Source organism: Papio anubis, chromosome 5 (assembly GCF_008728515.1).
Source record: "Papio anubis isolate 15944 chromosome 5, Panubis1.0, whole genome shotgun sequence".
Taxonomy (NCBI): domain Eukaryota; kingdom Metazoa; phylum Chordata; class Mammalia; order Primates; family Cercopithecidae; genus Papio; species Papio anubis.
In genome coordinates this window covers 4,235,324-4,248,796 of record NC_044980.1, presented here as the reverse complement: position 1 = coordinate 4,248,796, position 13,473 = coordinate 4,235,324, and the positions used below count along the sequence as shown (strand labels likewise).

Genomic DNA, 13,473 nt, shown 5'->3' with positions numbered 1-13,473 from the left:
AATAAAAATATGATAGGCACTCTTTTCTGCTAATTCTCTAAAATGTTTATTCATGATATCATGGAACACAGAGGAGAAAAGGCAGGATGCACACACGGTCCAGGTCTGCCAAATGTTGACATTTGGAAATGGTCACGTGTGCATTTGTTCCTGATAAAAACCGTTGGTGACCCTGCCATTGGCCTGGGTTCTTGGGACTTGATCAGGTTTCACATCGAGCCCTTCTGAAGACATGCACCACGTTCATCTTCCCACTGAAAGGTAGTGTATGCTGGTCTCAATCATATTCAAGGAAGTTATTTCCTTTAAAAAAGTAAAGAAAACCCCAAGGAGCTCTCAAATTTCAGGGGACCCATGTAGGTCTGCCGGGCTGTAGTCAGAGGCGATCTTTCCAGGAAAGCATTCGGTGTTCACTGGGTCACCACCTTCTCAGCAGAAAACAGAGGGACACCCTGAAGCTCCACCAGCATCCTGGGCAGTGGTCCTGGGCTGCTTTTCTGTAAATATCGTAGTTGTCTTCTCCAAGGAGGTTTCTCTCCTTCTCGAAAATGGTCATTGAGTTTTCATGGTTACAAGTAGGATTGTTCTCTCATTACCACCATAACAATATCATCTCTGCTCTCCACAGTTCAAGGGGAGGGTGTTTCTGTCCTAGACAGGCCAGAACTTGGATGGGAGGAGAAGGAGTAGTGCCTGCCCCGGCCAGATGTTGCTGCGTGCCACCTTCTCAACTCAGACCTGGGCTTTTAGGTTATGTGAAGGTAACTTTATTAAAATACTTTTTTGTTAATGATTTGTTAGCTTGTTTTACACCTATTAAATACTTACGCGTTGGTATGTGTGCCTCCAGCTGTAGGCGAGCACTGGGCCTCCACATGTTCGGAGAGGGCCTGCGCCCTGGCCTGCATTTTTCTAATCACGAGAAAATAACAGCTCAGCATGATGCCAACCCTTTCTCCAAACTTATGCTGAGATGTCTTTGAAAAGGGTCAGAGTCAGGCACCAGAGCAGATCTCTCTCTAGCGCAATGATGAGGAGGTCGGTCCTCAGAGACTCAAAAGTACAGCTTCCTCTTACTAGTTTAAGACCCTGGTTCTCATGTTCCGTTTCTTCCCCTTTATCACCAACATATGCTGTTAGGAGACTCTTCTGTCAGGTGCTTCATAATCAGGGCCCTTCTATGCTTTGGCCTGAGTTGGACAGATTTTTTGGAATAATAGGATAATATAAAATAGCATCCTGCACAAGGGGCATTTGGTTAGAAGTGAACAGTACTTGGTTAATCATATTTTTCTGGAAAAAGAAAGTTTTCCTTATAACTAAAACTCTTTCAATGCAGATACTTGTCCACCCAATTCTGTCCCTTCCTGGCAGGAAATTGGGTGGTTACAGAGAAAGAGAGACTGGTAGCAGCTAGTGGGAAGTCTGAAAGGCTGGCGTTTGGGCTTGAGAGAAGTGAAGGAGGCCAGGATGGATGGCAAGTGTGCACACAGCTGTGGACAGGTACTCTGAGGGTAGCTGGCTGAGGGGCACAGCATGTTCCGGCAGACAACTTGACAAGTAACCATTGAGATTTATAGCAAAGTCAGTAACTTGTGGTCTCATAGGTAAAAGACACTGGAATTATTTAAAATTTAATTAGGAAAATGAGAAAGTCAAAGAATCTGGTGATATTGTATCCAATGATACAAAAGGGAGAGCACAGCAGGAAGCGGCATGTCTAGCACAGGTATGTAGATTCCAGTCTGGATTTGAGCCCCTCACACACACAGAAGTGAAACGTGCACACCTGTTTGCTTTGCATTTCCCCAGCCCACTCTCCCAGCAGCAAGACTTCTGCCTCTCTTATGCCTGGGTCTCTGGACAGAGGGGAAAGGCCAGCATGACGCAGGGATGTTAACAGCTGTCATGTGCCGTCCCAGCCACTCAGGGGCATGCTCCTCACCTCCCACCAGCTCCTACCACTGTAGCTGAAGCAGGGGAAGGATGACAGAAGGCAGCATGGCTTGTTCCAGACAGTGGCAGGTCAGCACATTTTATTGTGTATAAAAAGGTGATTACTCTTTAAAAAATCAAATTATTCTCAGATGAAATAAGCCATATTCTTACGACCTTTATTTTGGAGAGAGACAATACTTGTCCTTTATTGGGGGCTCATATAATATTTACCATGCAAAATAACTACTGATAAGCCACTTTTACATAAACACAATGCTGTGCTAATAAGCATTCAACAACCCGCTGTCTGGAGAAGAATGACCTGGATTTTGGCATTTGCCAATTTCCCTGGTGTAAATCTTCCCCCCCATGGCTGATTTCAATGACTGCTGTGCCATCACTGAATATGCAGTGTGCAGAGATATGCAGCAGCCCCCACTGTGTAGGATTTCTGCCATACAGATGCAAAAGAGGCCAGTGGTCTCAAGAGCCTAGATTATTATCAAATATAGTGAAATAATTATGAAATGATGAGCTTTGAGCATTGCAATGTTTTTAATATAATTAATTTCACTGTAAATTTACGTATTTTAATTATTTTCACAGGGATTGGTGTCTTTATTAATACAGTATTTTTTCCATAGATGGGAAAGACATATTTGAAAGACTTCAAACACAATAATCTTCCAAGAAGAAAAGTTTGTCCTATCTAAAAATTCATATATACAAGTCGTAGGTTCATAACCTCAACGTTCAGGCAAACTGAACTCCAAGAAGTCCTGCAAGGCTCCCGTGAGGTCCCGACTGTCTTGGGAGAGCTCAATTCCAAAGGGCTGTGGGAGACGGCCAGAGCTCCACACCTTGCCCACCCGACAGGACCATCTCCCATAGGCTCCACACTTCCCGCTCTTTCCACAGTTGGCTGCTTAGATGGCACCTGACTGCAACTTGCTCCAGACTCAAAGACTGAGCCTGTAACTGTCCAAGAGCAAAGGAATGTTCATGAGCACCCTAAGAGGATAGCAGGGAAGGAGAATCCAGAAAACAGAGAGAAGGATGGGGCAGGTGGCAGGAGATATATTGCCTTTTAAATAGAAATCAATCGCATTAACAAAAAATCAGTCCACCACCAGCCACCTCTTTCAAACACTGCTGATGTCAGGAAAGAAAAACGACACTACCTTCCTAAAGTCTGCTTTGGCAATGAGTTGCAAAAGCCTTCGACCTAAGAAATCACCCTGAGGAAATAATCTCAGATGAATTTTAAAAGGTTTATGTAAATATTTTCATGGAAGCATTATTTGTAATGAGGCAAAATTTTAAACAAGAATAAACAACAGATAATTGGTAACTACATTACAGTAAAGTCATAGAAAGGAATACCTTAAAACTCGTAAAAAATATACTCTAAAAGAATGAAATCTAAAAGATTATTTCACCACATGAGGCAAAGTTCATAATATAATGAGCTTTCAAAGTACGTTGTAAGCTCTGAAGCCAAAGTGACCTTTTAAAAGAAAAAAACAATGTAGCCTGTAAGGAACACAGGGTGATAAGTAAATTCTTGTAGATCATCTGGACAAAATGCAGAAGGTAAATAATAAGGTAGAGGGTGGTAGGAAGAGAAACTAGCACAATTCTATTTTATATTCTCTGCACTGTTATTATGTTCACTAGTGAGCGTGTGACCACTGATTTTGTTTATTATACTTTAAGTTCTGGGATACATGTGCAGAACGTGCAGATTTGTTACATAGGTATACACGTACCATGGTGGTTTGCTGCACCCATCAACCCGTCATCTACATTAGGTATTTCTCTTAATGCTATCCCTCCCCTTGCCCCTCACCCCCCAACAGGCCCCAGTGGGTGATGTTCCTTTCCCTGTGCCTATATGTTCCCAATGTTCAACTCCCACTTAGTGAGAACATGTGGTGTTTGGTTTTTTGTTCCTGTGTTAGTTTGCTGAGAATGATGGTTTCCAGCTTCATCCATGTCCCTGCAAAGGACAAGAACTCATTCTTTTTTACGGCTACATGGAATTCCATGGTGTATATGTGCCACATTTTCTTTATTCAGTCTATCATTGATGGGTATTTGGGTTGGTTCCAAGTCTTTGGTATTGTGAACAGTGCTGCAATAAACATACGTGTGAATGTGTCTTTACAGTAGAATGATTTATAATTCTCTGGGTATATACCCAGTAATGGGATTGCTGGGTCAAATGGTAATTCTCATTCTAGTTCCTTGAGGAATCACCACACTGTCTTCTACAATGGTTGAATTAATTTACACTCCCACCAACTGTGTAAAAGTGTTCCTATTTCTCCACATCCTCTCCAGCATCTGTTGTTTCCTGACTTTTTAATGATCGCCATTCTAAATGGTGTGAGATGGTATCTCATTGTTATTTTGATTTGCATTTCTCTAATGACCCGTGATGATGAGCTTTTTTTCTTATGTTTGTTGGCTGCATAAATGTCTTCTTTTGAAAATTATCTGTTTATATATTTCACCCATTTTTTGATGGGGTTGTTTGTGTTTTTCTTCTAAATTTGTTTAAGTTTCTTGTAGATTCTGGATATTAGCCCATTGTCAGATGGATAAATTACAAACATTTCCTCTGGTTCTGTAGGTTGCCTGTTCAATCTGATAACAGTTTCTTTTGCTGTGCAGAAGCTCTTTAGTTTAATTAGATCTTATTTGTCAGTTGTGGCTTTTGTTGCAATTGCTCTTGGTTTTAGGTCTCACATTTAAATCTTTAATCCATCTTGAGTTAGTTTCTGTGTAAGATGTAAGGAAGGGTCCAGTTTCGGTTTTCTTCATATGGCTAGCCAGTTTTCACAGCACCATTTATTAAATAGGGAATCCTTTCCCCATTGCCTGTTTTTGTCAGATGTGTCAAAGATCAGGTGGTTGTAGATGCGTGGTGTTATTTCTGAGGTCTCTGTTCTGTTCTATTGATCTATATATCTGTTTTGGTACCAGTACCATGCCGTTTTGGTTACTGTAGCCTTGTAGCATAGTTTGAAGTCAGGTAGTGTGACACATCCAGCTTTGTTCTCTTTGCTATTTTGTAATTACTTCAGCCACCAAGAACAATTTGCAATAATAGTTTGAGTCATGTGCCTCTTTAAACAAAATGTATGGCTACAATTAGTTATTTCAGAACCAACTTGTCTAATGGATACCTAGACAGGCAACAGTAAGCTGACCCCAGCAGTCACCAAGGATCTTCTAGCTCTTCTGCTCCAGGTCAGAGGGAAACAGGCAACACTGTTGAGCAGGATCTTTTCTCTGGTGGCATAGAAGCTTGTTGTGGATGTCCAGACTCACACGTTAGCCTTTCATAATTAAGGAGCTAAAGTGCATAGACGGTAGGGGAGGAGGGTGTGCTGTGTCCACTGGGCTAGAACTTCACTAAGAAGGGTTCGGTTCTTTCCCTTCAGGTTCTTACCAAGCCAGGTAAGTTGTTGTCATGGAGATGTGACAATAGCCAAGGTGCCAGGTGCTCAGAGCAGCACACTGACACACCACTCCCAGAGAGGATGCTGAAGCGGATTGAATCGCTTCAAGGGAAAAGCATAATTAGGCAGGAAGCCCTGGCTTTTATTCTTCTTTTTTCTGTGTCTATAATGTGCTTTATCTTAAATAAAACTTCATAAATGCCATAAACTAAAGTATTGTGGAAATCTCCTGAGTCCCTCCGGAATTTTCATGATTTTAGGGAACTAGAATTTTTTTTTTTTTTTTTACAAAAATCTTACTTAAAAAGGTGAATTAGAATTAACTTTTAAAATTGTAAGAATTAACTTTTAGTATTGTAAGCAAAACGCTAAAAGGGACAAGGACAACCAAAAGAAGATAGTCTGTAAATGGACAGATAATTAACTTTCTCTTGTAAATTCACCATGACAATTTTTTTAACATTTTATATCATTTGCACCTAGCGCCCCCTGGTGGTTCTCAAAAAAGTCCTATGGTGAGCGTCAATCTGATACTGGTCACCGTATGTACTATTTGTATAATCATTCGGTAGGGAAGAATTTGAAAAGTTAATGCATATACTAAATTCTTGCCTTTATGTTATTTTATCAAACTGAAGTAACTATACTGAGAAATTCTGAATTATTAACTCTTTAATTTTCTAGATCTGGGAATATATTGAGAGAATCAAATCTAGTTCTTCCTATAAAAGTCAATTAATATTAATATTTGATATGGCAATTTATTGTTGGTAACAATGCCAAATAATATTTATTAACTGTCATTAGATGGGTTCAGGTTAAAAAACCATCTAGCAACCAGTGTGACACACCTGCTTTCTCATCTACCTGATGCAGTATGAAGACACGGAGATCCCTTCCCATAAGACAGCACATTTGCAAATGTCACTTGTAAGTGGCAGAAGTAAAAGCATGCATCGAAAAACAATAAGACTTGTCCCCACGTCACACTGTGGCCCAGGACATGAAGGTTGCTGATGGTGTCACAATAAGCCGATAAGCCATTTCGGGCACTATTATGTTTGAAGTACGCCCTGATTGTTGGAGCATTAAATTTAGTACTGAGATGCTAAGCACTTGTTTTACCTCCTTCACTGAGAATAAGCAACGATAGAGAAATACTTTAATTTATAAAGGAGGAGAAAGAGGGGTTGGGGAGGGGAAGGAGGATCCGAGGATGTAGGAGGGGATGGAAAAGGGAGTAATTTGCTCTTTATGACAGTTTTGATGCATACAGATAGCTTTAGATTCTTCCTAAGCAATTTAGAATAAAATAAAATGAACTTCCTCACCTTTTCCCTAATGTTATACCAATAACTCTGGCAAACCGTTTTGCCAGGGAATGAAATATAAATATTGGTGGAAGTCCACTCATCGGTGCTCACTCATACAGTTAAAAAAAAAAAGTGCACAACAGCATCTTAAAAGTAGGGGTCCACAGAGTCATGAACATTCACAGCACCTAATAAATCAGCGGCACGGGGATTACGAGCTGCTAAATGGCAAGGATTAGAAGCCCCCACCTCACTGACTTACCACCCTTTTCCATCCAGCCTGGCCGCTCCGCGGGTGGAGGAGGACGCGGGACGCTGGGGCTCCCAGGCGCTGCCGCTGCGGGTCCCATGGCGCACGCAGGTGCCTGCGGAAAACAGCGGCGACACCGCAGTAAGACGGCGGGGGCCGCGGGAGAGGAGCCGCGGGGGACTCGCCTCCAGCTGTCAGGACCCGCGGTTTCCGCGCGCTGCCTGGAGCGCCCGGGACTCACCTGTTCGGCCACCTGCGCCAGCAGCAGCCACAGCGCCGCGCAGCCCCGCCATCCGCGCGCGCGGGGCTTCATCCAGGAGCGCTCCGAGGGGCTAGGGGCCACCGGAGGGTCCCCGGCCGGCAGCGTGCGAGCGGGCAGGGAGCACCCGACCCAGGCAGAGCGCGGGAGGATTCCCCACAGCGACTCCGCCGCCGCGCCGGGGTTATTACTGGGACTCCGCGCGGCGCGGGGGGCGGAGTGGCAGCCGCGGCGGCGGGGGCGGCGGGAACCGTGGGAGAGCGGGGGGCGGGCAGGGGAGAGAGGAGGGGAGGAGGCGAGGGCAGAGGGGGTCAGAGGACCGAGGAGGAGAGAGGGCAGGGACAAAGAGCGGAGGGGAGGAGGCGAGGGCAGCGGGGCGCGGAGGCGGAGGCGAGCGGGGAGCAGAGGGAAGGCGGGAGACTGCGGGCAGCGCCAGGGGAGAAGGACGTGGGAGGATGGAGCTGCTCACGGCCCGCAGTCCGTGCCTCGCTGCCCGCGTGGGGACCACGCGGTTGGAGAGGCTGCTGGGCACCGGCGCCGGCGATGCTCAGCATGGACCTCCGGCCGGTGCGCTCTCCTGCCCTGCCTTGGGGCTGGGGACTCGGCGGGACACCAGCTGCTGCAGTCGCTCCGCGGGCTCCCACCCCGGGGGCCGCACCGGCGCGGCCAGAGGCTGGGACACCTGTAGCCCGCGGAGTGCGGCCGGGCCGCGCCTCTGTACCCGGGCACTGCTGTGGGGAAACTGGGTGCGGAAAACCGGGCGCCCGGACATGGGAGAGCCGCGGACCTGCTTCTAAAGGCGTGTGCTTCGCTCTCAAGTTTGCGGCGTGATCGGAGACCCGGAGGCCGAGGAGGAAGCTCTTCCCCCACCCCATCTGCCCCGGGATGTGGCGGCGCTCCTGGCCCCTGGGTCACGGCTGCCCTTAACTGGCCGGGCCGCGGGTGCCGGTGACCGGCTGCTGGGTGAAATCCCTAGGGAAGTCTCAGGGCTGCGGATGGGCCTGGGTCTCGGCCGCCACAGGGGTGGATCGGGCTACTGTGTGCACAGGGTGGCCAAGGAGGCAGCAGGTGTGCGGTCATCGGCCTGGCCAGAGTTCTGCGTAGCTGGATGGGGTGTGTGAGCGCGCGGGTGTACATGTGCCTGGGTGTGCGCCGGTGTACATCCACACCTGACTGAGTGTGTGCGAGTACATGCTGTGAGCCCGTAGGACTGCGCGCGTGGGAGTGCATGTTTGCACATGTGTGTGCGTGTGGCCCTCCCTGTCCCTGGCTGCTCTCCCACCACTCACCTTCTGTAGGTCCTGGGCCTTCAGCCACTCTTTGGTTCCAGTGTCCTTCATAGCCAGCTTAGCTTGACATTGCCTCTTTTGCACACTTTGGAGAGGGGAATGAATGGGGGAAATGGTGTCTTGGGCTCTTTCTTTGCCCAGCCTGTCACGAACCTGTGGCTACCCAGGGAGAGCTCTCAGCAGGCGGCCTGCTAGGGCTGTCCTGAAGCCGCAGACCGCCTGGCTGTGTATGGGCATCCCCATTCCATAGCAACACACACTCCCTCTCTTATTCATTTATTTGAAACCATTCTTCAAAGTGCAAATATTTGTACATAAAGACTGGCATTGGATGGACCTTAAAACACCCGCCACCCTTCCCCTCTGCCAGTGCCTAACAAATGTCTGCCTCAGCTCACACCTCAGGGAGCTTATACTTACCTGGAAGGGGGGTTGGGCAGTGCATGGAAGTCTCCACAATCTCCTACCAGCAGAATTTCCCTTGTCCTGAGTACACTGCATGCTTGATAAATGGGGATCTCTACGTACTTCTAATTGTGTCCAGTGTAACATGAAAGGGAGTGCGAGTTTTTCGAGTCTCTCACGTGGAGATAACCAGGGACCCTCTTCTGTAAGTTCAAACAAATGGAAAAAAAAGAAGAATGGCTGATGTTAAAGGATTCACTCTTAGGGAGTGCTTAGAAAGAGTAAGACCAGAACAGTGCTTAATGAGTCTCTTTTCATTGTGAAGAAAGAAACAACATTCTTTAAAATGACTGGTGTTTCCTAGTTCCTCTAGCTGTGCATGGAATTCAGCACTCATCCTGCAGTATGAATGTCTCCAGGTAACACACAGGGGTGGTCGAGTCCAGGCTATAAAGGCCAGATTGGCAGCCGAGATGAACAACACACTAGTGGACCGAGTTTAAGACTGGCCATCGAACATGGTGGCAGTAACTCGCAGCTGCCTGTCAGTCTCAGAGAGGGATGGAGAGGGAGGGGAGGGGCCCAGGCAAACTGGAGCAAACATGTCTGCCTTAAAAGGGACTCTTGGCACTGACTGGCCAGTGCATGGGGTGCTGCCATACAGTACTGGGGCCCAGACCTGCCTAATTTTTAAAGGTAAAATGGAAATCTCAATATGTATATGGAGTTCCTTCAGTTTAAAGGTGTCCCAGCAAAGTAACCCTGAGAACAAATTTTGGAAGGGTCAAAACAAACTGCCAGCCTCAAAGTCCTTCACTTTGCAACCCTTCAAGAACGCAGCACTCTTAACTTTGAGGTCAAAGTTTAGGAAAGCAATTTTGTCATCATTTGTTTAGATCCAGGGTCAGAAAACTCACTACTGCCCAAGAGCAAATCTGGCCAGCTGACTCATTTTGTAAATAAAGTTTTATTTGTTTGCAGATCGTCTGTGAATGCTTTCACGATGGCAGAGTTGAGTCACTGCAACAGAGACTGTGTGCCCTGCAAAGCCTAAACTATTTACCATCTGGCCCTTCACAGAAAAATTTTGCTGTAAATTATTTAGATCATTCACAGTTAGCATTTGTTTCCTTTCAGACAGAGGTTCTCATTACTTAGGAGGTCATTTTGAATATCAAGTAGATGTTCCGATAGAAAATAAAAAATAATTAAAAATAAAAACGAAGTGCTTCGCAAAGGATCGGTGAGAGTATCTCCTAGCGGCTGCCTGCTCTCCCATGCCCAGTGCCCTTTCAACATGAAAGGAGCCAGGGGCCTTTCTCATGTGGAAACAAACGGCATTTTAGATTATAAGGATGAAATTTTGTCATAACCCTTTTCTAAATGGCATAAACTTAACTAAAGCAATGCAAGTGGGCACATTACCTTGTATGTAAAACCACCATCCACACAACTGAAACAGAGAAGCATTGGATGTGTTTGTGCCCTATGAAGATTCTGTTTAGTCTGTAATTTTGTTCCTTCCTCATCTCACACACAGCTGAAACTAGTCAGGTTTCAAAGAAGTTAGCGTTGTATTGTGCATCAACACTTTTCTTTGGCGGCAAAAATTACAATGATTGTATGAAAAATTGTTGTAGTTCATATTCTTTTCTGAAAGATTAGAGTCATTCTTTATTACTTTATACAAATTATAAGGACACAATGTCATTAAAACACCAACACAATAATGTCAAATAACTTTCCAGCTTGGAGGCCTATGAGTGGCTCTAGTCCTTCTTTGCAGATTGCAACTGAGAAAGCCAAGCCCCAGGAAGGTCAAGCAGGTCTGCTGACCCACCACAGGGCCAGAGCGCTCAGGCCTCATACACTTACTCCTTCCCAGCCCTGCTCTTGGCCCCTCTGCAATAAGATGATTTATAGACTGGAAGTAGTGAGGCGCTGCACTCTCTCCCCGCGCTGACAGTACCCCGACAATGTGAGAAAGTCACATGGTTAAAACACAAGAAAAGGATATTTTGACAGAAGAAATATGAAATGAATCATATAAAATGTAGACCTCACTATGAAGTTGGACTGAGTATAACTTTAGAAATCAGAGGGCGTTGGAAGACCTGTGCCTGGGGAATGGCTGGCAACACTTGACCCGGCCCCCTGTATTTCCACAAGATCCTGTGGCCAAGTTCTAACTGAACCTGAGCATCTCAGCTCCTCAGTGTTAATAGGATTAGAGTCCTTCCCTCCACACGCCAAACACGTCCTCCAAATGCCTAGGCAGTAATGAGATCGCGTCAGCCCGCGGTTTATACGAAGATTCTGTTCATGACTGCACTCTTGTCTCTGTCGTCCTCCCTTACTTTGAGACTGGACTGTTTTCAGTAAAAAGAAGAAAAGAAAATTGGAAACCAATGATGATCACAATATGGCATTTATAAGCTCCTTTCCTTTTACTACTTAACACAGAAAAATTTAGGTTAAATAGTAATAATGAATCTAATTATACAATAATTATGTATTTTTTTCTAATAATACGTTAAATATTTGTTATTATTTTATTATTAAAGCTATTGGTATTTCATACTACCTCTTGCCGTGAGGCCCCTCACTCTTCCCCAGTGCTGAAGCTGCACAGAGAAGGTCAGTCACTCAGACACCTCCAGAAATAAGTCTCAGCACTTTTTTGTGAAGACTTCTGGTCCATAATAACACTGGTTGCTGCCAAACATACTTTCTTCTAATGGGTACAAAGGCAGCATAATTGTCAGAGCCTGATGTATCAGTTAGCTATCGATACTTGAATGCTATCGTGTTTTGGCTTAATTTTTAGTTTGACTATGACTGGCAAAGCTTTCTTAGTATTTCTTTTCTCCTGGAATGGAGATTGGTTCCACACTAGTTTCCTTGTCCCAGGTTTGGTCCTGGCTTTAAGAGTCAATATTTTATGTGTTTGCTGTTTATATTTGTATTATTTTATTCTTACACTACTTTAAAGATCTCCCTGAGACTGGGTAATTTCAAAGAAAGGAGGTTTAATGGGCTTACTGTTCTGTAGGTTGTATAGGCTTCTGCTTCCAGGGCGGCCTCAGGAAACTTACAATCATGGCGGAAGGTGAAGAGGAAGGAGGCACGTCTTACATGGAGGGAACAGGAAAAAGAGAGAGAGAAGGGAGAGGTGCTACACACTTTCAAACAACCAGATATCGTGAGAACTGTATCACCAGAACAGCAAAGGGAATATCCCCCCCCTCACCATGACTCAATCACCTCCCACCAGGCCCCTCCTCCAACACTGGGAATTATGACTCCGCACAAGATCTGGGTGGGGACACACAGCCAAACAATATCACTATTTATATGTTTTTTTAGACATCTTCTATCTGCACCCCAAATTAGAAATATTTCCCAAAATTAATATTCTCAGTTTCTTCTGAATATATTTATTATTTTAATACATTTGCAAAATTATAGATTTAAATTGCTATTCATTTTCTTACAAGGTATGAAGTAGTGATCTAATTTTCAGGGTTTTAAAAGATTAAAAATATTCCATTTTTCTCAATTACTTGTATAATTCACTTCTTACCACCCCATGTATTTAAAAATTTAACTTTGTTTAATAATACATATTTTGAGTATTTTTTGGCTTTCTGCTGTCAGTAAAACACTGTTTTGTTATTAATATATTTCATTTTTTATTATGATAGATTTTTGACACTGGCTGACTTATCTTCTCTTATTACTCCTTTTCAACAATTTTCTGTCTATTCTTGTTTGTTTACTCTTTCAACATTATTTTAGGTTTATTTATATCGAGTTTTAAAATCCCATTGGGATTCTGATTGGGATCACATACATTTAAGAATTAATTTAGATAATACCAAAATCATTAAAATATTCAATATTATGAGACAAGTAATACATTTTTTCATGTATTCCCATTTTAAAAATATTTCTAAATATAAAATGTTTATTTTTGTTCACACAGTTATTTAACATTTCTTATAATGTTTATTCCTAGGATATTCATATTTTTATTGAATTCAATTGGCTCATTGTATCTCATTTTCTAACCAGAATGTTAAAATAATGAAAGGAAGCCCAGCCAGGTGCACTGCATCAGAGCATGGACTCTGAAACCAGATGTCCAGGGTCTAGGGCATAAATCCTGGCTTGCGCACTTAGTCAGTATGGACACATCACTCAGCCTCTCCAAGCCTCAGTGTCCTCATCAATAAAGTGGAAACAACGATAATGACAATAATAGCGCTTACCTCATAACTGTTACAAGGATTAAATGAGTGAATATTTAAATAATCTTAAAATGGTTTTTTAAGATTTAAAAAACTTATTATTGCTATATATGCAGGGTTTATTTTAAATAAAATAAATAACTTATAGAAATGGTACAGGTATTTTATTTTCCAGTTTCTTCTGTTTTTACGAGGTCTAATAAACTTCTAATTCACTTGCTTGCTTTTTCCAAAAGGATAAAATTACATTTTCTCAAGTAATTGTCTCTCTTTTTTTTTTTTTCCTGGTATTTACACCTTAG

At 43.9% G+C, this 13,473-nt stretch overlaps 1 protein-coding gene across 1 annotated transcript in view; it reads right to left on the bottom strand.

The window, feature by feature from the left end:
* ADAMTS16 (ADAM metallopeptidase with thrombospondin type 1 motif 16) overlaps positions 1 to 7,413 on the bottom strand; it is a 179,936-nt gene extending 172,523 nt beyond the window's left edge. The window contains exons 1-2 of the mRNA XM_031666079.1: positions 7,210 to 7,413; positions 6,981 to 7,083 (exon numbers count right to left, since the gene is read on the bottom strand). Of these exons, the coding sequence (XP_031521939.1) occupies positions 6,981 to 7,083; positions 7,210 to 7,281 (175 nt within the window). The 5' untranslated portion in view covers positions 7,282 to 7,413. The remainder of the gene's footprint in view (positions 1 to 6,980; positions 7,084 to 7,209) is intronic.
* Between the last annotated feature and the right edge of the window lie 6,060 nt (positions 7,414 to 13,473).